Genomic DNA, 22,139 nt, shown 5'->3' on the forward strand with positions numbered 1-22,139 from the left:
TCCCTTGGAATAGTAGGAAATAGGAGCTGAAAGCGGAGAGGAGACTGCTAGCAGGAACTAAGGGGAAGGGAGCTAAAACATGCCAGCATGAACTGAGGGAGGACAGGGAAAGGGGAGTGAATAGTGCCAGCACAGACTAAGGAGGGAAGGTGCCAGCATAAACTGAGGGAGAGGGCAGGGTGAAAAATGCCAGCATGGACAGAGTAGGAAATGAGATGGAAAATGCAAGCATGAACTGAGGGAGAGGCAGAGGAGCAAGTGCCAATGTGAACTTGGGAGGAGAAGTGGGTCAGCATGAACAGAGGGAAAGGGAAAGAAGAGTGCCATCTTGAATTGCGAAAGGAGATAAAGCTATCCTCCCGCATTGCCTTTGTAGTTGTACATTATTTCTAGACTGCAATTATGGATGGGGAAGAATAAAAGAAAACTACTATTAATTTGGTACAGCAATGTTGTTTTATTGTATTTATTTCAACAACATTTGTTCTGTGATTGAGAACCATCCTTGAAAATCGTGAAGCAGTGATCTAATGGGTTTTTTGGTTGGCCAAATTATGTTTCTAAACACAAGGACATAATTCATTCTGACCAGACATTTGCCAGTGCCGAGTACATTTATGGACAGATACAGCACTGGTTAAACAACAATGTGCTCTAACATTAACCTTAGCAAAGTACCCCTCCTGCATGGTGCATCCTCTGAGTTAGACTGCCAATTTATTGCCAATTAATGCCAAATTATAGGTGGTTTTGTCCTTACCCCAATAAGGAATGGGTTGAAACTGCCCAAACTCACTTTACACAAAGCCCTTAATCACTAAAGAGAATAGATTTACATATCATTATTTTCAACTGGATTCAACCCAGAACCTAGAGATAAAAGACAGCTCTAATCCATTACACTATTGTTAAAAGCTTTTAAGGCAGTCAAACTGCTATTCATCTCTGCAATTTGATCCAATTTAAACCCGATTGTAAAGTAGACATTTTTCATGAATTATAATGTTATTATGCTCATATTATACACTTACCTTCAACTGGAGATGTACCAGTGATAAGGATCACCCTGCCCATAGGTGAGGTAGATCGGGTTGCTCTCGGCTGTCCATTCATTTGCTTGTGCTGCTTCTTCAACAGATACTTGGTTGCTGTGTTTGCACCACCAGCATGATTGCTGGGGTGTATAGTATTAGTCATCTCCCTTCTTGCTGAGTCAAATGAGTGAGCCATGCCAGCGCAGTGCACCAACAATTCATCAATAATCAGGGTTGTATAAATTTGAGTGTAGTTATCAGGCAAGAGTGATGGGTCTGCACATTACTTTCATTTTTGATGTCTGAAACAGGCTTCTTTGCCTTACATCTTCCTTCCCAATGAATTGGTGACAGCATGTAGAAAAAAAATCAGAAACAAATGTTTTGTGGCAACAAATACTTGCCAAACTCCCTACAATTTTGCCTCAGTGATTATCTGAAAGTTGTTTAACTGGAAAAAATTCATGAATATCTGTTAATCAAACTAAACAAAGCAAGTTACTTATGTTACAATAAATAACACAGGGCTAGAATTAAATTACTGTACAAAACTCAAAAGAAAAACCTAAACTTTATTATTCATTCAATTTCAGGCATACATAAATTGAGGCAAATTCTATTTTGGAACAAAACTGTGGTTGATGCTGTACACAATCAACAAATGACCTCTAATGAGGAAGACAACATAAATATTCTGAAAGGGTCCAAGGGTTCTTAATGTGATAACATTGATTACTGACTTGTTTATTATATTGAAAAACATTAAAAAATCTCACTGTTTGTTACCATATTGCTCTATAATTGTTGTCAGATTTTGCTGCAGATTATAATTGCAGAAAATACATTATGTAAGACTTGTTACTGAAAAATAGACCAAATGGCACTTGTAGAATAAAAACTGTCACTTACTTTCATCCAATTTTGTACACTTCAATATTTTAATTTGCAAAAAAGGCAGATGATGAACGATCACACTGAGATAATGATATAATCCATTCTCTACTGAACCATGACACAACCTACCCTTTACTAAATCATGATGTAACCCATCCTTTACTAGATCACAATATAACTCATCCTTTATTAGATCACAATTTAACCCATCCTTTACCAGATTATGATTTAACCCATCCTTTACTAGACCATGCTTTAGCCCATCCTTTACCAGGTCATAATATAACCCGGTCTTTAATGATTGCAGGGATGTGTAAACATTTCTAACAACTGTAGTTGAATCGGAAGAAATCCTCAACATTGAAGAGAGCTTATTCTGAACATTCACCTTTTTTTTTAAATAGCTGTGTAAAAACTGCATGCAAAGTAATGATTTATCTTCACCCATTTCCAATGCAGGGCAACACCAGTGGGACCCCCATTACTGCGGCCCCAGTGCGCATGCGCCAGGTGGGCTGCTATTCAAATACGAACGGTTCTCCCAAAATAAGGCGAGGTGCCCGCGAACCCCGCGCTGGGGGTACAGCGAAAAACAAAGAGAAAACACACACACACCACAGACCGGCGATGGGAGGGGACGGCTTCATACGTTCATTTTAATTCGTCAATGACAAAAGGTAAACTGTTAAAGTGGACAGCGCTGCCGGGAATGGTTCTAGCGTTTTCTCTGAACCGTGGACAGCTCCCCGGCCCAAAAAGTAGGCCCGAAGTCCAAGAGAAAATTCCAGAATCCTTTTTTTGTTTAAAAAAAGGGGGGGGGTTGGGGGGTAAACATCATTAGCACGATCCAAAAATAAAAAATAAAATTCACGTCAACTCACCTGTCATTTAAAAAAAAATTATATATATAATTTCAAATCTTTTAGTCGGGTCAGGAAAGCTGTTTCTGTTGAGGGGGGGAGGTGAAGCCCACTCCCGGGTACACTGCACTCGGCCGCCCGACGTCCCGCCCCGCCCCCGGGACTCTCCCTCCCTCATTGGAGCTTCTCTCGGGCCGCTGCTCATTGGCCCACTGAGCGATCAATCACTCCACGGTCGGCCGACAACTCCCAATTGAGTTGCACATTTCCTCCTCCTCCTCCCCCCCCCCCCCCCCAGTTTGTATTGATTCGGTTAGGGTGCAACCACTGTTCGTAGTTGATCACTGGCGATGAGAAAGTCTAAATGTCTACCCTACTCCTCTTTTGGGGGGGGGGGGGGAGTTGTATTTTTGTGAATTTTAAACAAAAATAATAATATCTAGTAACCTTTATTTTCTTGTGCATTTTTCATTAAAACAATGATACTTTAATCAGAGAATGGCTTCATAAAATGAGTGTACACCTAGATGTATAATAGCTTCATAAACTGCGAATGTGCATTCCTGAGAACCCAATTTTTAAAAAAAAGTTTACTAGAATGAAAAAACACAATGATATTAACGTCAAAGTTAATTAACATTAGGGATGGGCAATAAATGCTGGCCTCGCCAGCGACGCCCACACCCCATGAACCAATAAAAAAAATTACACCATCAGGGTTTTCATTTGCTGAATGGTTTGCAAGCAGTTTACAGTTAGGTTAGAGGTTTTAAACAGGGAATGTTGGAAATCCGAAGTAAAATGCTGGCAATACACGGCGGGTCAGTTAGCATGAGAGAGAAGAGTTAACATTTTTTTAAAGTATACTCTAGTGAAGGGGCTGCAGGAAATTACACGTCTGCCCAAATGTGTGCTTTTCCTGCCATGGGATTTAGGGATGAGGCAATAAATGCTGGCCTTGCCAGCGACGCCCACATCCCATGAACGAATAAAAAAATATATATTTTGCAGGTAACTATTTTAACTTATTACCTGCGTTTGGAGGGTGCTATCATTCAGCAAATGAAAAACCCTGATGGTGTAATGTTAATTAATTAACTCTGATATTAATATCATTTTAAAAAAAAATATTAAACTTTTTATTGGGTTCTCAGGAATTCGCAGTCTACAAAGCTATTACACATATGGGAGTACATTCATTTTAGAAAGCCATTCTCTGATTAAAGCATCATTGTTTTAATGAAAAATGCACAAGAAAATAAAGGTTACTAGATATTATTATTTTTGTTTAAAATTCACAAAAATACAACTTTTTTTTCAAAGGAGTACGGTAGATCTGGCGATAAGACATTTAAACTTTTTCATTGCAAGTGGTCAAGCCCCCCGTTTCATATTACTGTTTAGTCTTCATCTTGTTAAATTAGTTTTGCCAGTTCTCATTCAGTGTGTTTTGAAAAAACCAGATCGTGTTGGTTGTGAGTCACTTTGAGGAATGTGAGCATGCTGTTCAATTCCTATCTGAAACAAGGGTGTATTTCCTGCAAGAAATGCGAACATGCCACCAGAAAAGTTGCTGAGCTAAATGAGTTGCAGCCATTGTCGCCTCGAGCTGTGCAATACGGAACAAGAATAAATCAGCACCATGGATAGTTCACAAGATTGGGAACAGCAACATTGTGAGCAATCGTAGAACGTCAGCTCGTGTAGCAAATAAATGTGGCTACAACAAATGCGTTGTGAACAGGTCGATAAATCTTATTGAGAAATGTGAGCATTGAATCAAATCCCTGTGAATAAATCAGTGTCTAGATGCGTCATTGTGAGAAATAAGAACAGTGCAACGAGTCATATGAGAAATTGGGCTGTGCGTCATTGTGAGAAACGCAATCATTTTGCCTTTTCATTGCTGCAAGTTAGATTGTCATGGCAAATGTTGTAGAGGCGCAGGCAGGCCAGGTCAAATACCTGTGTAAAGAGAAAGGGTGGTATACCAACTAGTTGCGAGAGACATAAGAACATAAGAAATTGGAGCAGGAGTAGGCCAATCGGCCCCTCGAGCCTGCTCCGCCATTCAATAAGATCATGGCTGATCTGATCCCAACCACAAATCTAAAGAACACAAGAAGTAGGAGCAGGACCCGGCCACACAGCCCCTGGGCCCTCTGCGCCACCCACAGGGCATTGACCGATCCGAACTCAGCTTCATGTCCAATTTCCTGCCCGCTCCCCATAACCCCTAATTCCCTTTACTTCTAGAAAACTGTCTATTTCTGTTTTAAATTTATCTAATGATGTAGCTTCCACAGCTTCCTGGGGCAGCAAATTCCACAGACCTACCACCCTCTGAGTGAAGAAGTTTCTCCTCATCTCAGTTTTGAAAGAGCAGCCCCTTATTCTAAGATTATGCCCCCTAGTTCTAGTTTCACCCATCTTTGGGAACATCCTTACTGCATCCACCCGATCAAGCCCCTTCACAATCTTATATGTTTCAATAAGATCGCCTCTCATTCTTCTGAACTCCAATGAGTAGAGTCCCAATCTACTCAACCTCTCCTCATATGTCCGCCCCCTCATCCCCGGGATTAACTGAGTGAACCTTCTTTGTACTGCCTCGAGAGCAAGTATGTCTTTTCTTAAGTATGGAGACCAAAACTGTATGCAGTATTCCAGGTGCGGTCTCACCAATACCTTATATAACTGCAGCAATACCTCCCTGTTTTTATATTCTATCCCCCTAGCAATAAAAGCCAACATTCCGTTGGCTTTCTTGATCACCTGCTGCACCTGCATACCAACTTTTTGATTTTCTTGCACTAGGACCCCCAGATCCCTTTGTACTGCAGTACTTTCCAGTTTCTCGCCATTAAGATAATAACTTGCTCTCTGATTTTTCCTGCCAAAGTGCATAACCTCGCATTTTCCAATATTATATTGCATCTGCCAAATCTCCGCCCACTCACCCAGCCTGTCTATATCCCCTTGCAGGTTTTTTATGTCCTCCTCACTCTCTACTTTCCCTCCCATCTTTGTATCATCTGCAAATTTTGATATGTTGCACTCGGTCCCCTCCTCCAAATCATTAATATAGATTGTAAAGAGTTGGGGACCCAGCACCGACCCCTGTGGAACACCACTGGTTACTGGTTGCCAGTCCGAAAATGAACCATTTATCCCAACTCTCTGCTTCCTGTTCGATAACCAATCCTCCACTCATGCCAGAATATTACCCCCAATCCCGTGATTTTTTATCTTAAGTAATAATCTTTTATGTGGCACCTTGTCGAATGCCTTCTGGAAGTCTAAATACACTATGTCCACTGGTTCCCCTTTATCCACCCTATACGTTATATCCTCGAAGAACTCAAGCAAATTTGTCAGACATGACTTCCCCTTCATAAAGCCATGCTGACTTTGTCCTATTAAATTATGCTTATCTAAATGTTCCGTTACTGTCTCCTTAATAATAGACTCCAAAATTTTACCCACCACAGATGTTAAGCTAACTGGCCTATAATTTCCAATAGTGTTCCATATGTCATGGTATTGTGAGAAGTTGTGGGTCACAGTTAGTCTTTGCAAGAAAACATGACAAATTTACATGATAACTAAGGACATTGTGATTAATAGTTGCAGGAATTGAGACCATTGTGGCATGTTCTTGTAAGAAACAATACATTCGGAAATGACAGAACTTTTGGTAGCATTTCTTGGAGCAGGTTAATTTTTGTTAAAAATGAATGGGAATAGATTAATTTTAAAAAGTTTACATTTTGGAATCAGAACAAATGTGTTACATGTGCCAAGAAACATCCAGACTGTACAGGATACCCATGGTCATCTTTGGAATGTGTCATTCTGACTTTTTCCTGTAACAAGTGTACCTTAATTAGGTTCTCCATTGGGGTCCATCAACAGCTTTTGAATGAAGTATGTCAGATACATAAAAAATACCATGTGGAGTACATCTAGGAATACGTAGTTTGTATTCAAACACGTCAGTAGAGCTTTGTCAACTTGTCTTAGTGTCAGAAGGCCATGGGTTCAAGCCCCAGTCTAGGACTTGAGCACATAAACTAGGTACTTCAGTACAATACTGAGGGATTGCTGCATTGTCGGAGATGCCATCTTTTGGATGAGACAGTAAACTGAGGCCCATTTGCCTGTTCAGGTGGATACAAAATATTCCATGGCACCATTTTGAAGAAGAGCAGTGCTGTTCTCCCAGTGTCCTGAGCAGCATTCATCCTTGAAACACCACCACCAAAAAAGATTAACTGGTCATTATCTCATTACTGTTTGTCGGACCTTGCTGTGTGCAGATTGGCTGCTACGTTTGCCTACATAATAACAGTGATCGCACTTCAAAAGTAATTCATTGGCTATGAAGTATCTGGGGATGTGAAAGGTGCTATATAAATGCAAATCAACCTTTCTTCTTAATTAAGTGATTCCTATTTGAGTACTACAATGTATTGTATTTATTATTAAAAAGTAAATTATACTTGAGATCCCTGGTATTTTTTTTTCTTTTAAATTTCGGGCTATTCCTTTTTTTTGTTAAATCATATCTATTGAGTTTTTAAGAATGTTGCTCTTGAACTGAACCAGTAAGATACAAATAACAGGGCCCAAAATAACATGGAGCTGCAGGCTGTGTAGCTGCTTTTTATTTACAATCCAGAATATACTAATAGTCTTGTATACAGCACACACTTTTGTGTAAGTTTAACGCTTACTTCCTGCAACACTCTCCTGTCATGCTATTTCTGTCATGCTATTTGCATCATGCAGAGATCACCTTGTATAGCATTATCAGGGCCAGAGTGATCCTCTGGACTCGTTTTAATCGCCTAAGGGGGGTCAGAGAGGAATTGCCTAGATTTTTTTTTTCCCCCCCAAATTGGCCTGAGTTTCTATTTTTTTTTTTGCCTCTTCCTGGAGATCACAGGATTTCAGGTGTGGTGAGGAGTGTATATATTGAGATGCACAAGGCATCACAATTGTATGGGAGAAGCTGGATGGACCAGAGAGTCTTTTCCTGTCTGTCATTGTTCTTCTGCCTGTTATAGCTGTCTGCTGTATAATTACCCTCATTCAGTCCTTCTAGGTCATCCTCCAAGGCAGGCGGTTTGTGGCACTGGTCTCCACAGCACAAGCTGCATGAGACCTGAAGAAAATGGGCTTCTCATTCCCTAAAGGACTTTCCCAGCACTGAGCTGGGAAGCCATTGTTATTCAATGTACATGGTGTGCTTATGCTGCAATTGCTAACATCCAATTTGAGCACAGCAAGTGCTTTAAATAACCAAAAGAGACTTCCTACATCAGTGCTCAGAAACTTCTGTGGGGCAGAATTGATGAAGGTTCACAGTCATCTCTTAATCTCCGTTCCTCTGCTAAGGAAAGGCCTGTAGCTGCATTCCTGACCATGACCAGTGCCCAGCTGTAGGCTGTATAATGCACTTATTGTCCTTTTACTAATATAGATGACTAAAAGCCATTTACCAGGCAACAGCAGTGTGGCTATGGGTTTTTTCCTGCTAACATGAGAGTGAGCCTGTTTTAAAGGCTTTTCCCAGCACTGAGCTAGGAGGCCTGACGTAGCTATTTAAATCACATAATGCACTGATACATTGTCAGAAATTAAGTGCTTTAAATAACAAAGTGCTGGGAAAGCTCTTTTCTCTTTTGTAAATTTCTGTGGGAGGAAATTGATGTAGACTTGGAGAATTCATTCTCCTTCGACCTTCCCCCCCCCCCCCCCCCAACCAAAAAAAATACTACCAGAACTCAGTTTCCCCAACGTTACCATATCCCAGGTCCCCCTCCTAATAATTCCATATTGTATCTCTCGTGGACCTTAAGATCCCTCTCTCTAATCACGTCAGACTCTTTCACTCCCCTCTCCTTTTGCAGTGCTCGTCCACCCCTGCATCCATCCCGAATGCTCCTATAGCCGTCAACATAATTCAATGCTCCAGTAGCCCAAGAACATCCTCCCACCACTGTCATAGTCTAGCATCACCCTCCCACTACTTTCATACATCCTTTTCAATATGTCCAGTGCTCGCTTTAAATTGACGGCATTCCTTTTCGTGTAACCTAGCTTGAAAATGTGAATATGGTCCTGCCTCAGGCCTCTCTCCACACATGACCTGTGCCGAGGGGTGGGGCAAGCGCTTTTGTGTGTTTTTAAAGGAAAAATAGATTGTAACTACTTTCTTGCAAGACACCCAAGTAGGGTGGGAGGAGGCTCATGTAGAGCACAAACACCAGCATAGACCAGCTGGGCCGAATGGCCAGTTTTGGTGCTGTAAATTCTATGTAACTCACCAATCCACTACTCCCAGACCTCAGAATCTTCCTACCCCTACTCCAAGATACAAGGACCACCATCTCCAATTTTCCCCATCCCTCTGCTCCTCCCACTGCCCAAAAACCCTGAACCAGTTACCAAAGCACATCACCCCTACCCCGAGTCCCCAATACCTTTACATGTCTCTTACCTGCAGCCTACAACATCTTCCCTACCATCTTCCTGTGGATAATGAACTTAAAGGTAAGGGATAGAATTGAGTGTTAGCTAAACAAATATATGATAATAATCAAGGTTACTGATTTATAATTGCCATGAAAATGTGGACATAATCATGTAATTTGAACCCCAAAATACTGCTAACACTTCTAGAATACTTTGTAATAAAAACCCAATTTCACTTATTCAGTCACGATAAATCAGTGTCCCTGTTAATAATATAGATTGTACATTTCATACCACAAAACAATATATTCTGCAACTTACTATGAGCACTGTCATGGGAGATCTGTTAGTGTTAAAATCCTTACATTGACTCTTGTATTGAAACAATAAAATTGTTTTCTTGAACCATTTTGAATCTTTATATTTTACATCTCGCTTACTGACTAAAGAAAATAAAGATTTTTTTAAAAATGCAATTTGTTTTTACTTATTTGATTTTATAATAAACTAACAAGCTGACTATTGATGAAAATAGGTCCAGCAATATACTTTCTGTAATGCAATGTAGTTTTCACTGAAAAATGTAAATATTGCAGTCCAATTTTACTAATGCCATTGAGCAAATGGCACAGATCCCTTACCTGAAATCAGCCTTGGCTTTTTTCAAGCCCTCACAAAGTTTACTTCCACATTTTTCTGCAAGAATGAGCTGATGGAGATAGCATTGCATATGTCTACCACTTCTAACTGTACCTTACTGTGCTTTATCTCACCATCAGTTTGGTGTAAAAAGTAAATCATATGATGATGGCTGGGCCGCAATGCATTTCACTAATTCTCTAATGTGTGTATGCTGGGCTATAAAAAAAAACTTCTGAAAGGTACTTGTCATGCATCTGAGTAGACTAGGGCAAAATTCTATCAGTTAATGCTCTTTCCTGAAATAGCTCAACTATTTGACCATTTCTGTCCTGTTTAATCCCAGATTGCATCATTGTTTAAGCACCATTTTTGTCAGGTTTTATAGAGCGATCTGTCTAAGTGATCAGAAAGTGAAGATAAAATAGATATCATCACATAGCAAAACATACACATCAGAATTTATTTTCCTTATGATGATTTTGTTGTGAAGAACATCAAAGGGAACTGCTGTGCTATCTCCTCCACAGTCTTGATCTCCAACCCATGACTGCAAGTGATTCGACCTCCAATCCAGTGAGCACAGGAGGCTCATTGCTCACGAGGCAGCTGTGGGCTGAATGCAATGGTATTGTCTATATTGTGCAGATTGTTCACCAAGTCCCACACAGTCTACCAAGCGAGCAGTCAAACATACAGGAAACTGAAAATCTCTCAAACAAGGATGAAATTTTATCTCAAGAGGCTATTTTTGTAGTCAGCACTCAATCAGTTTCTAAAGAATTTACTTCATGCAACAAATCCATCCCAGAATTTTTGTTATGTTGATTTAGCACTAGTTTTTGTCATTGAAAACTGGAAACCATAAATGTGCTGTATTACATTGTTTTAATTGTGAAACCATTTGCTAACTTTTTTTCTCTGTCATTTTAATATTATCAAGGAGCAACATCTACTGCTTGGGAAAATGACATACCATTACAAGTGTAGCTTCAGTTCATTCTTTGAAATGTACTACCATGGAGTATTGAAATCATTATAACATGCACTACTTGTATTATTTTCCAGAAACCATCAGTTGATTAATTTTTAATACACTTGCAATAATTATGGCACTATAGACTTTCAGTGTGGATATCATTGTGCATCACTGACACTCAGATCATTGATGTCAGCACTGAGCTGCTGTCGGCCAATATATAGACCCAAGACTGAATAATACCACCCTTTGAAATTCTTGGTGTGTATATATATATTTACAAAGAATGATTTGTAGACTGTAATCTCATCTCAGGGTTCTGTATTTTTTTCATGAAGCCAATTATTCACATAGGTTATTACACAATTTTCAGCTAAATTGAAATGTAAAAGTTGGGTTTTAAGGGCCCCCCACCCTCAATCGGCATTCTGTATGAGGGGAAATTGGGTGCGATATTTGAAATATTACCATGACATATTAAAATCATTCTAAATGCACTACTTGTATTATTTTGCAGAAATAATCAACTGATAGTTACCACACAATAATACAAGTAATGCGTGTTGTAATGATTTCAATACTTTACGATAATATGTTTCAAATAATGCACCCAATCTGTATTTGTATAATATGCAGATTGTTATGACAGCTGAAGGAACATTGGAGTGTGAGGGACCCTATAAACCATTCTAAGTTGTACTATCCAATCTCGCTGAAAACAATTGTGAAATAACCAAATATGAATAAACAACTTCTTGAGAAAAAAATTACATTAGACTTATCAATAGACATTTGAGATGAGTGTAATAGTCCTTTCTGTAAGAAAATTACAGAAGTCCTATTATCTCTGGATTTGAGAAACAAACACAGTCAACGGTTGGCAGTACTTTTCCTGTCAAAAGTGTTGCATTTAAAATAACCTTTTTCCACCAACTGCTGCAAATTATGTCCTAATAGATGTATGTGAGCACATGGGAAGTTTGGAGTTCAAAAGAATACCAATAACAAAATTTCACAAATAAATTGACTATCATAATGGTGCTGTGTAGGTTAATATATCTCTTATGTATTTTGTATGTCAAAGAATGACAGATTTGTTGACACTTTATGTACAGATCCTAGTACCTACTTAGATGTAAAGTCGTTTTCCACAATCTGGCCTGACTTATATCAGCCATTTTCTTCGAGCTTATAGCTGTGTCAAGCAGAAAAGAAAATTGACTACAACAAAACCACTCACAATTAAATGGACTTTTAAAGAGGAAAACTATTGCCACTGATCTGATGGCTCAGCTGGTTACAGCAATGTGGACACCCTGATGTGAATGGGAGTGAGAAAGTGGTGCTTTTTCAGTCACTAAATGATCAATACAAACTACTATATTCGGCATGTTTCCCTTTCCTCATATAATTTATTAGGAAACAAAAAATTACAATAGACTTCAAAACTGCTGTTAGAAAGCTGCTAGCACTATGTGGCGGATGTTTATTGCTGTTTAATGTCTAATTATTCTTGCTAATGGCTGTCGATAATCAAAATGTATTTTTCTTTGCAACTTAGGGCAAAGTTATATGTTAAATGTGCCATTACCAACCAAAGTCATTAATTTTGAAGGACTTTGGTTACCACGGATTGTTGGCTCAATTGGGCACTTTGCTTGTCAGGGAGATATCAATGTTAAGTAGTTTCCACTGTATCTGAGATATTGAACCTTAGAAATTAGTTTAGTTTATTTATAATTTGTGACTTCTGATAATACACCCTCTTCCCCAGTGCTATACACTATTTCTTGACTTCACTGAGACAGCTGATTTGCTGACCGCTGCACTCTGGAGAAGCCACTTCCATGACATGTGGACACTAGAAGGAGAAAAAGGGCTGGTTGGATTTCATCTTCTCTGCCGGCAGGATTTCCACCCTTACTGTATCACCGTGAAGATGAAAATCCTATGGGGCAAAAATTTGCAGTGTCCCACATGATAGCAGTGATACAATTTGTTGTAATTTTCATGACAATTATACTTTTGATCAGCTTTACAATATTAGGTCACATTTTTGAAACAGTTCAAAAAGGATGGTTACTAAGAAATGGTAGAATCAATGGACATTGTTGGCGATAACTACTCTTGCAACACACTGCATCAAAAGGATAGAGATAGGCAGTTGTTTCAAGGAATATGTGTCAGAAGAGTGTAATACAGATGCAACTGTTTGTGCAATAAAAGTAGGTGGAACTTGCGCTGGGCCACTGGAGAATCTGACATGTACTTCCTGTTAGGCTACTAAGGAATAAGTCGTACCTAGCACAAGTCCAGTAAAGATTGTGTCTACATGTCCAACCAATGTGATCATCAGAAGAAATGGAGGTCAAGAATTAGGAGCACACAACCCCACTCTACTCACTAGCATCTGACATATTTCCATTTCCAGCAATGTCAACTAAGCAAAAGGCTACAAGAACACAGTGTGAATGGGTGAAGGACACAAACAGACAAATTGGCTATTTTTATTAAAGGAGGAGGTATGAATATCCCTAATTCCAAGGTTATTAAAGCTATATAAATACCCATTTATATTTCATGTTGGCTGTTTCCTTTAATGGGGCATTGTCGCAATAAGGGAATTTTTCAAGGAGGTTAAGCTTTAGGAATAGCCCGCTCCAAAACCTCCACTGAATCTCTGCCATATTAGTTATTAGGGTAAGTTTGCTTTTGTTTATAACTTTGCCATCAGTGATGTAATACTATAATATTGATTTCAATTATTTGTTTTCAATTTTGCCAGTATCTCACAAATCAGTTACAGTTGAAAATAGTGCTTGACAACAATGTCCTGTTTCCAGATGACTAACATCACGCTACACAGTATATAGTGCAATTGATTATTTTAAAAAGTCAACCTAGTAGGAGTGTTCCCAGAATCACTCAAAATTAATTTCACACGATGAATTATTAATTTGCAACACATAATTCTAAACACATTTTTACAAGATACAGAATAACTTATTTTAACAAAAAAACACTGTTATAGTCATTCCAACCCATGAAACACATTTTCTGGCTGCAGTGTGTGCAAATGTGTCTCACTGGAATATAATTCTTCTGGTTGACTTTTTTTGTTTGTGCAATTCTTTAATTTCCTTAAGTTGTTTTATTGATTCATCCAAAACAACATTCATCCACATCAATAAAGTAGTGGCCAAAGTGTGCAACAGCCCAAGCCTGTGAAAGAGATTTCATTTCCATTTAACACCCTGAAAGAAAAATATTTTCTACAGAAATGTCTTTATGAACCATAATTTAGAATGTGCCATTGGAGAAAATAATCATTATAAGGCCATGTAGAAATCGAGTAGAAGTTAATGCCTGTGATTTATACCACTATGAATCCCTGATCTAGGCCATGATAGGTAAGGTGCTGAGAAGTATTAAGCTGATTTTTAAAAAAATTGTACAGTCAATCCTAGACATTCTGGCTCATCTCTAATCTATTTCTTTATGTTTGAGTGAAATGTTTGTAGTTGTTAAGGTGAAGGATGTCAGTGCTGAGGAATGATAGTTGTTCCAGTTTGTGCACCTTACATCGTCTTCAGTTTTCCCACATCGGGGACAGCATGAGTTAAATGCAAAATAAGTTCTCAGTACTCTGCTCCAGCGATGGGCTGTAACTCTGATCTCAGATGAGCATCCCATAATGTATCAACATGACATCTCCATTTTCCACATCAGTTATTCTTGTAAACTGCCTGAGTGAAGGGCCAATTTAGTGCTGAATTAGGGATTGTTTTATGCTGTGAACCCATGCCCGCTACAAACTGTGTTAAAGCTGATTTCACTTACACTCCTTTAGCCACCGGAGAGAGGAGAGTTTTATTTCATCAGTCCAATATGGATTTGAAACCAAGTCCCAGATGTATAATACAATGTGCTCATCCACCACGCAACATAATTCCCCCTTTGTCCCCTGTTAATGATCAGTTTAAGAGCAGTATTGGCAGAAGCCTGGGAGTGTCTGGCCACCTTCTTGGCAAATCCAGTTCCCCCACTGCCCCCTGTTAGTGACCAATTCAAGAACAGCATTGGCAAAAACTTGGGAATAGTTGTCTGGCCGCCTTCTTGACTGAGGCGGTGTAGCGCCCGTTGTTTCGGCGCTACATGGCCTCTCCGACATCCAAGATGGTGTCTTGGATGTGCACGCGTGTTTCCTGCATGACGTGCGCCTGACGCTATCTTGGTGTAGGAGTTAGTGCAGGCGCAGATAACGAATGCTGGAATCATGAAAAGTAGGGAGAAAATGGCTTCAATCAGTGTGCAACGCTGATATAAAGTGATAATCACCATTTTGGGACTTAATGCTCAACTCAACGCACAGTCTTAACCCCGACCATCTGAACGTGTCTTAGAGTGCCTGGAGTACCCCACAACAGAGCTATTTAAAGGGACCATGCAGGATTTACGGGTTGCGGATTATTGCTTCTGGCTGCCAAGACGTTTGTAACTGTTTTTGGAGGTCTAGACGTCAATACTAGGACGCGGGGACATAGCCTAACATTTAGAGCCAGGACGTGCAGGAGTGAAGTTAGGAAATGCTTTTATATGCAAAGGGTGGGAGACGTTTGGAATGCTTTTCTGCAGACGGCAGTTGATGCTAGCTCACTTGTGAATGTTAGATCTGAGATTGATAGATTTCTGTAAACCAAGGGTATTAAGGGATATGGGGCTAAGACGGGTATATGGAGTTAGGTCACAGGTCTACCATGATCTCATTGAATTGTGGAACAGGCTTGAGGGGCTAAATGCAACTGCCACTTGCTGCCTCTTGATATGCGCCACCTTCTCCTGCAAGAAAGTGAGACTTGTGTCTGGGTAATGTGCCCGTCATGGTTGAATAGCTGCCAGTGTGTGTGGCCTGTGAGTTATGGGTGGGGGGCTTGAAACAGTGGTAATGTGTAAGAGTGAGAGGAAACATCTGATTGGAAGAGTTGAGTACTGATGGAAAGAGTTTATTGGAATGTGGGGATGGGGGTGTAGTGCATGATGCAGTTGGTAGGAGACGCCACTTGACAGTTGACCGTACTCACCTTGACCACTCATGTCAAAGTATTGAACTTCTTCCATGTTCATGATGCTATGCGCCTGGCATTGACTTCGTCTCCCGTTGCCTCCCACTGACTTTTGAGTATATATCTGGAGGGCCTCTTGCCCCCCCCACGGATATAGGATGTCCCTCCTTCTGTCCACCTCTTGCACCCAAGGTCTCTAGTGCATCAGCAGAGAACCTTGGTGCATGCACTCTCGCAGGCCTGGTACCAACTCAGTTCGGCAGATTGGTGAGGTCTGGTGTGCAGATTGGAGGATGTGGGATTTAGTAGTGCGCAACCTTTGTTCAATGCTTTAACATAACTCATCTGTGTGTAAACAAAGGGATGGGATCTGCCTCTGTGTTTTACATGTGTGACGTCTGATCTCTGTTCAGACTCCATGCACAGTAGACTGTTATTTTCAGCAAATAACAGGTACCAGCTACCTTTAAGAGATTTCTAAGAAACATCCTCCCTTTAAGAGATTGAGCTCCCTCTGGTGGTGGAAAGTGCAAATTGCATTGATTCCGCGTGCAAGGCCTGGAAAGGAACGCTGATTGCAGGTAAGTGCTCCCGTGGGTCCAAACTTGCGTCTTGCCTGCGCAGGGTCCGTCAGGCGTGGGGGCCACCAACGCCCAAAACGGACCCTTATCAAATTTTTCTCCTAATATATCTTAATCTCCCATGAACTTTATCAAAACGTCTTAAACTTAAGAAAGCAAGAATGAGAAAAGACCACTTTTACCGTAGCCCCATGTACAATCTATCCAAACACTGACATATTCTATCCACTTTATTTCTCGAGGGGATGTTTTGCATAAAAACTCCCTGATCCCCAAATCATCTACATATCTTCATTATTCAGACCTACTGCCCTCTACAGTTCTCTTCCCTTTCCCTACTCCAGCAATCTAAGAATCATTGTGTTCAATGGAATATTTGACCATCTCCATTTACAACTATTCTTATAACCTTCAACTCCATTCCCAACCCCTCCAAGTCACACACCATCCCGACTTGGAAATATATCGCCGTTCCTTCATCGTCGCTGGGTCAAAATCCTGGAACTCCCTTCCTAACAGCACTGTGGGATAACTTTCACCACACGGACTGCAGCGGTTCAAGAAGGCAGCTCACCACCACCTTCTCAAGGACAATTAGGGATGGGCAATAAATGCTGGCGACGCCCACATCCCATGAACGAATAAAAAAATGTGTTTACCAGAATTACAGTGAATATGACTTGAATGGTTAGGTACATAAGATGGACACACAATGCAAGATCTCCTAGTAGTCCCCAATGTGGAAACACTCCAACACCAATGTGGCCAATGCAAATAGTGCTAATCAACCTGCAAAACATTACGATACACGGCAGTTATAGTCTTGTAGTTTTTGCCTACTATGTGCTCAACATGACCGATAATAATTAACTGACTCAAAGTCACAGCCAACCCTAAAAAAATCCATGTATAACAATCAGCAGAAAGAGTATGTTAGACAGCTTAAGTTTTAGAACATATCGGGAGACAGATAACTTACACATATAACTCTTCCTCATCAATGTGGTGGTGGTTCAAAATATAGTGCGATTAGCAGGAAAACCTGCAGTGTCAAATATATTTGTGTACATTCCTCACCAACAAATACCTTCAGCCCTCAAGTCACTGGTTAAACCGAAAATATCAATTTTCCAGACTTCATGCATGGAGATGAAATATTCTGTGATTAGTTTCAGTCACAGACACAATGGCAAACATGAACTGATGGTATGTGGCACTGTAGCAATAGGCCATTTCAGGGCTCATTAGAAAAGATAACGAGTGCTACTTGACTGGAGGGGTCCCAATAGGACCTCATTTAGATGTCTAGTGCCACTGCAATGAATGTGTTTTGTTGTAACGCTGTCTATGATGGATGTTTCTTGTCAGTCAGATGGTTCCATTATTATATCTGTAACTTCAAGCCTATCAATTCTCGCTTGCCTCCAGTGACAGCAGTTATTTTTGTGAAGTAAATATAACTTTTCACTGCAAGAAAGCTAACGGCAGCAGTATTCATTTTGATGGGTGGACGAGCACCCCAGCGCAGCCCGCCAGCATCTGGTGCCGCAACGGCGGGTGGCCCGGCCAGAATGTAGGTTCATGGGGGTGCAGCCCAAATGTCTGGGGGGAGCTGGAGCCAGGACAGCGCTTAAGCAGTGGCCCAGGCTGATTTTGTGGAGCTTGGAGAAGCACTGCTGCTCTTCCCGGACCCACAAATGTGGTTTTATTTCAGAAGCAAATGTTCCTTGGTCCCTTTAAGTGTTGATCACAACTTGCAAGAAAAAAACACTTCAATTCAGACACTGCATTGGAACAATGCATCAGTATTGTGGAATGGAGAAGAGAGCAACCAAAAAAGGAACAAAACATTGCCAAGTGAAGTATGACAGATATTATTATGTGATAAAGAATATGATTTAAAAGCTGTAAAATATAATAGACGGTACTTACCACTGCCCCGCCCCCCCACCCCCAACACTTCAAATGCCTCAGCCTATCTGCAGCTGAAACCCTCATCCATGCTTTTGTTATCTCCCGACTTGACTATTCCAAAGCTCTCCTGGACAGTCTCCCATCGTGCACCCTCCATAAACTTAACTCATCCAGAACTCTGCTGCCTGTATCCTAACTTGCACCAAGTCCCATTCACCTATCACCCCAGTGCTCGCTGGCTTACATCGGCTCCCGGTCCAGCAACGCCACGATTTTAAAATTCTCATCCTTGTTTTCAAATCCCTCCATAGCCTCGACTCTCCCTATCTCTGTGACCTCCTCCAGCCCTACAACCCTCTGAGAACTCTGCATTCTGCCAACTCTGGCCTCTTGTGCATCCCCCACTTCCTTCGCCCCACTATTGGTGGCTGTACCTTCAGCCGTCTAGGCCCTGAGCCCTGGAATTCCCTCCCTACACCTCTTCACCTCACCACCTCTCTCCCCGCTTTTATGACGCTCCTTAAAACCTACCTCTTTGACCAAGCTTTTGGTCACCTGACCTAGTGTCTCCTTCTTTGGTTCAGTGTCAATTTTTGTCTGATTATGCTCCTGTGAAGCACCTTTGGACGTCGTACCATGTTAAAAGCGTTATATAAATGGAAGTTGTTGTCCATGTCTTCATAGATATTCACTGTATTTATGGCATGTTAATTTAATATATGTGAGAAGTACATCTACATTAAGGAGTTAACAGAAGTATTTGTTTTGATACCTAAGGGGTTTACAGCAGGGAGTTTGAAACAATATTGGAGTTCTTTCAGAAGCTAGCGTTTAGTCAGAATGACAGGCTCAGTGACATTCACTGCCTCAGGAACAGACTTGTCCAGAATGTTTGCAAAAAGATGAAACTGATTCAATTCAGCAGACAGAAGCCAAAACTTTGTTCATACAATTAATGGAAACTCGTGAACTTAATTAGAAGATATTCTTACAAAAGGTATTTAACTCATTATAGATTTTCTCATTGTTTTTATGTGTATATATTGTTCTTTCTGTATTCAATGATTATTGTGCTTTATATCACTATTAATTTGTCGAGATATTGATTGATTTACTCTGTAAACTTCTGGTCCGTGTGGTAATGTTTTGAAGAGAATTTGGCAGAATAGTTTAAGATTACTCTGAATCCAGTAAGCAAATTATTGGAAGTGGGATCATTGTTGTCCCCATTGTTTGAAACTCAGAGTATAGAGTACAGCTACTGGATTGTAGTGGAAAAGGTTCATTTTTGGGAACCAGTTAGATGATTCTAAATAGTCTGAAACAGTAACAACTTGAAAAAATAAGAAATTTAATTAAGTCAGCAGACTGTATTTTAAGCTCCTTTCTTTCTTAAAAAAAACTTAAGTACAATATCAAAACTGTAAGATGATACATATGACACATTTACATTGATTCATATATTAAATAACATACAAACAGCTGATCTTCATCAACCCAAGCTACTACATCTTGCTATTGATGGCACTAACCTTAGTCTTTCTTCATTTATTGATAGATTTAAGGATCTTTAAAGTCAGTTTTTATTGTCAATTTAAAAGTCCAGGTTTTTCTGGGTGTTTTTCTGTTTTTATTTTTAGTATCAAAAACAGAGAAAATTAGTGGGGGGGGGGAGTGAATAGTGCTAAGAAAAAAGGCCCCTAAGTAACTGATTAGTGCTCATTTATGAACATTTAGAAAGATTGAGAAGATAAATCAACTATTTGAGGCTGAAAAGAGGCTGGTAATAAACAACCTGTCTTTTCCCTTTACAGATGCTGACTGACTTGCTGTTTTTTCAGCATTTTACAAATTTCATTTTAGATTTCCAGCTTGTCCTTTTTGATTTCACTGCTTATGATGCCCCAGTATTGCTTCTCCCCCTCACCTTAAGTAGGTACCTAAATTTACATATTCCTCTAGCCTGGCCTGGTTGAGGAGTGCAATGAAGCATCAAACTTAGTTCTCAGCCGTAGCTCATCCATAGCAATTTTGCCTGAGTCTGAAGGTTGTGGGTTCTAAGCCCCACTCCAGAGACTTGTGCACACAATTTAGGCCGACTCTTCAGTGCAGCACTGAGGGAGTGCTGCCTTTCCGATGAGATATTGAATCTGCCCTCTCAGGTGTTTGTAAAAGATACTATGGCACTATTGATCAGCAAGTGGTCCGCACGTAATGTCCTCGAGACCCTGCGGGAAAAGGAGATGGTGGATCCTGTCGGTTGGTCCCCCGAGCAGACTGTCAATGTCATTTGGCAGAACGCCTCATCGCCAGAGCTCTCAAACAAGCACCAAGACCTAGCTTGGCTGGTGGTGAGAAGGGCCCTTCCCGTCAGATCCTTCATGCACTCCCGGACTCTCAGCGCCACCGCGCGCTGTCCCAGAGGAGGCTGCGGTGGAGACGAGACCGTCACCCATCTCCTTATGGAATGTGCCTTTGCAAAGAAGGTCTGGAGAGAGATGCAGTGGTATCTGTCCAGGTTCGTCCCGAGCAGTTCCGTAACACAGGTTTCTGTGCTCTACGGGCTGTTCCCGGGGACGCACACTGAGACGGACATCGGCTGCTGCTGGAAGACCATCAACTCGGTGAAAGACGCCCTTTGGTCTGCCCGAAACTTGCTGGTCTTCCAGCACAAGGAGCTGTCCTCGACCGAGTGTTGCAGACTGGCACATTCCAAGGTCCAGGACTACGTGCTGAGGGACGCACTGAGGATGGGTGCGGCCGCTGCAAAGGCTCTGTGGGGAAAGGCAACCGTTTAGAGCCTTCCCGCCATTGTAAACCGAGGGGCTGCAATCAGGGAAAAAACCCCTCGGGCAGAAAGTAAAATTCAAATTGCTGTAATGTACCTGTAATGAATCTGAAATGAATCTGTAAGCAATAATCTGTGTTGAGTCTGATGCAATGAGACACCATAGAGTGTCATGAACTGTAATTATGTCCAATGTGTTCATTGTACTGTACTTGACGTAACCTGCAAATTGTATAATCTGTATTGTGTACGTTTGGAAAGTGATATGACAACTGTATTGTATGTACTGCTGCAAATTTTATGAATAAAGTATATTTTTTTGAAAAAAAAACTATTGGAAGCGCAGGGGGGGCTGTCCCGGTGTCCTGGCCAACACTTACCCCATAACCAACATCACTAAAAACGATCAGATTATCTGGTTATTTATCTCATCACTGTTCGTGGGACCTTGCTGTCAGCAAATTGGCTGCTGAGTTTGTTTCCCTGCATTACAGCAAGTAGTTAATTGGCTGTGAAGCGCTTTGGGACGTCCCGAGATAATGAAAGGTGCTATGTACATGCAAGTTTTTTAAAACTAATTGCACGATGACGATCTTTGCAAATAATGTCGGGGGACACGATGTACCCCCCCTGCCAGTGTCAGCTCATGCCCAGCTCCTGGCTTCAAAACCCCCCCAAAAGCATCTCTGACGTCCTTGCCCAGGGCGGGGGGGGGGGGGGTTGGGATAAGAGCAGCCAATCAGCGGCGCAAGCTCCTCGGTACCCCTGGAGACGCCTTCCGCTGCCGACCAATCTAACCTGCTTACTCACCGCCTGGGGGGGTCCCGCCTCCCCTTCGCCCCGATTGGCCGGCGGCCACCCCACTGGCGCCCTTCCAGTGGCTGGACGGGCTTGTCAATCAGGCAAT

The 22,139-nt window shown here is 41.0% G+C and overlaps 1 protein-coding gene across 1 annotated transcript in view; it reads right to left on the reverse strand.

Annotated features, from left to right (window-relative positions):
* Positions 1-1,377, reverse strand: part of pdzd7a (PDZ domain containing 7a) — a 74,112-nt gene extending 72,735 nt beyond the window's left edge. Inside the window, exon 1 of the mRNA XM_068002699.1 lies at positions 1,032-1,377. Within this exon, the coding sequence (XP_067858800.1) occupies positions 1,032-1,230 (199 nt within the window). The 5' untranslated portion in view covers positions 1,231-1,377. The remainder of the gene's footprint in view (positions 1-1,031) is intronic.
* Positions 1,378-22,139: the final 20,762 nt, after the last annotated feature.

Source organism: Heptranchias perlo, chromosome 21, assembly GCF_035084215.1.
Source record: "Heptranchias perlo isolate sHepPer1 chromosome 21, sHepPer1.hap1, whole genome shotgun sequence".
Classification (NCBI taxonomy): domain Eukaryota; kingdom Metazoa; phylum Chordata; class Chondrichthyes; order Hexanchiformes; family Hexanchidae; genus Heptranchias; species Heptranchias perlo.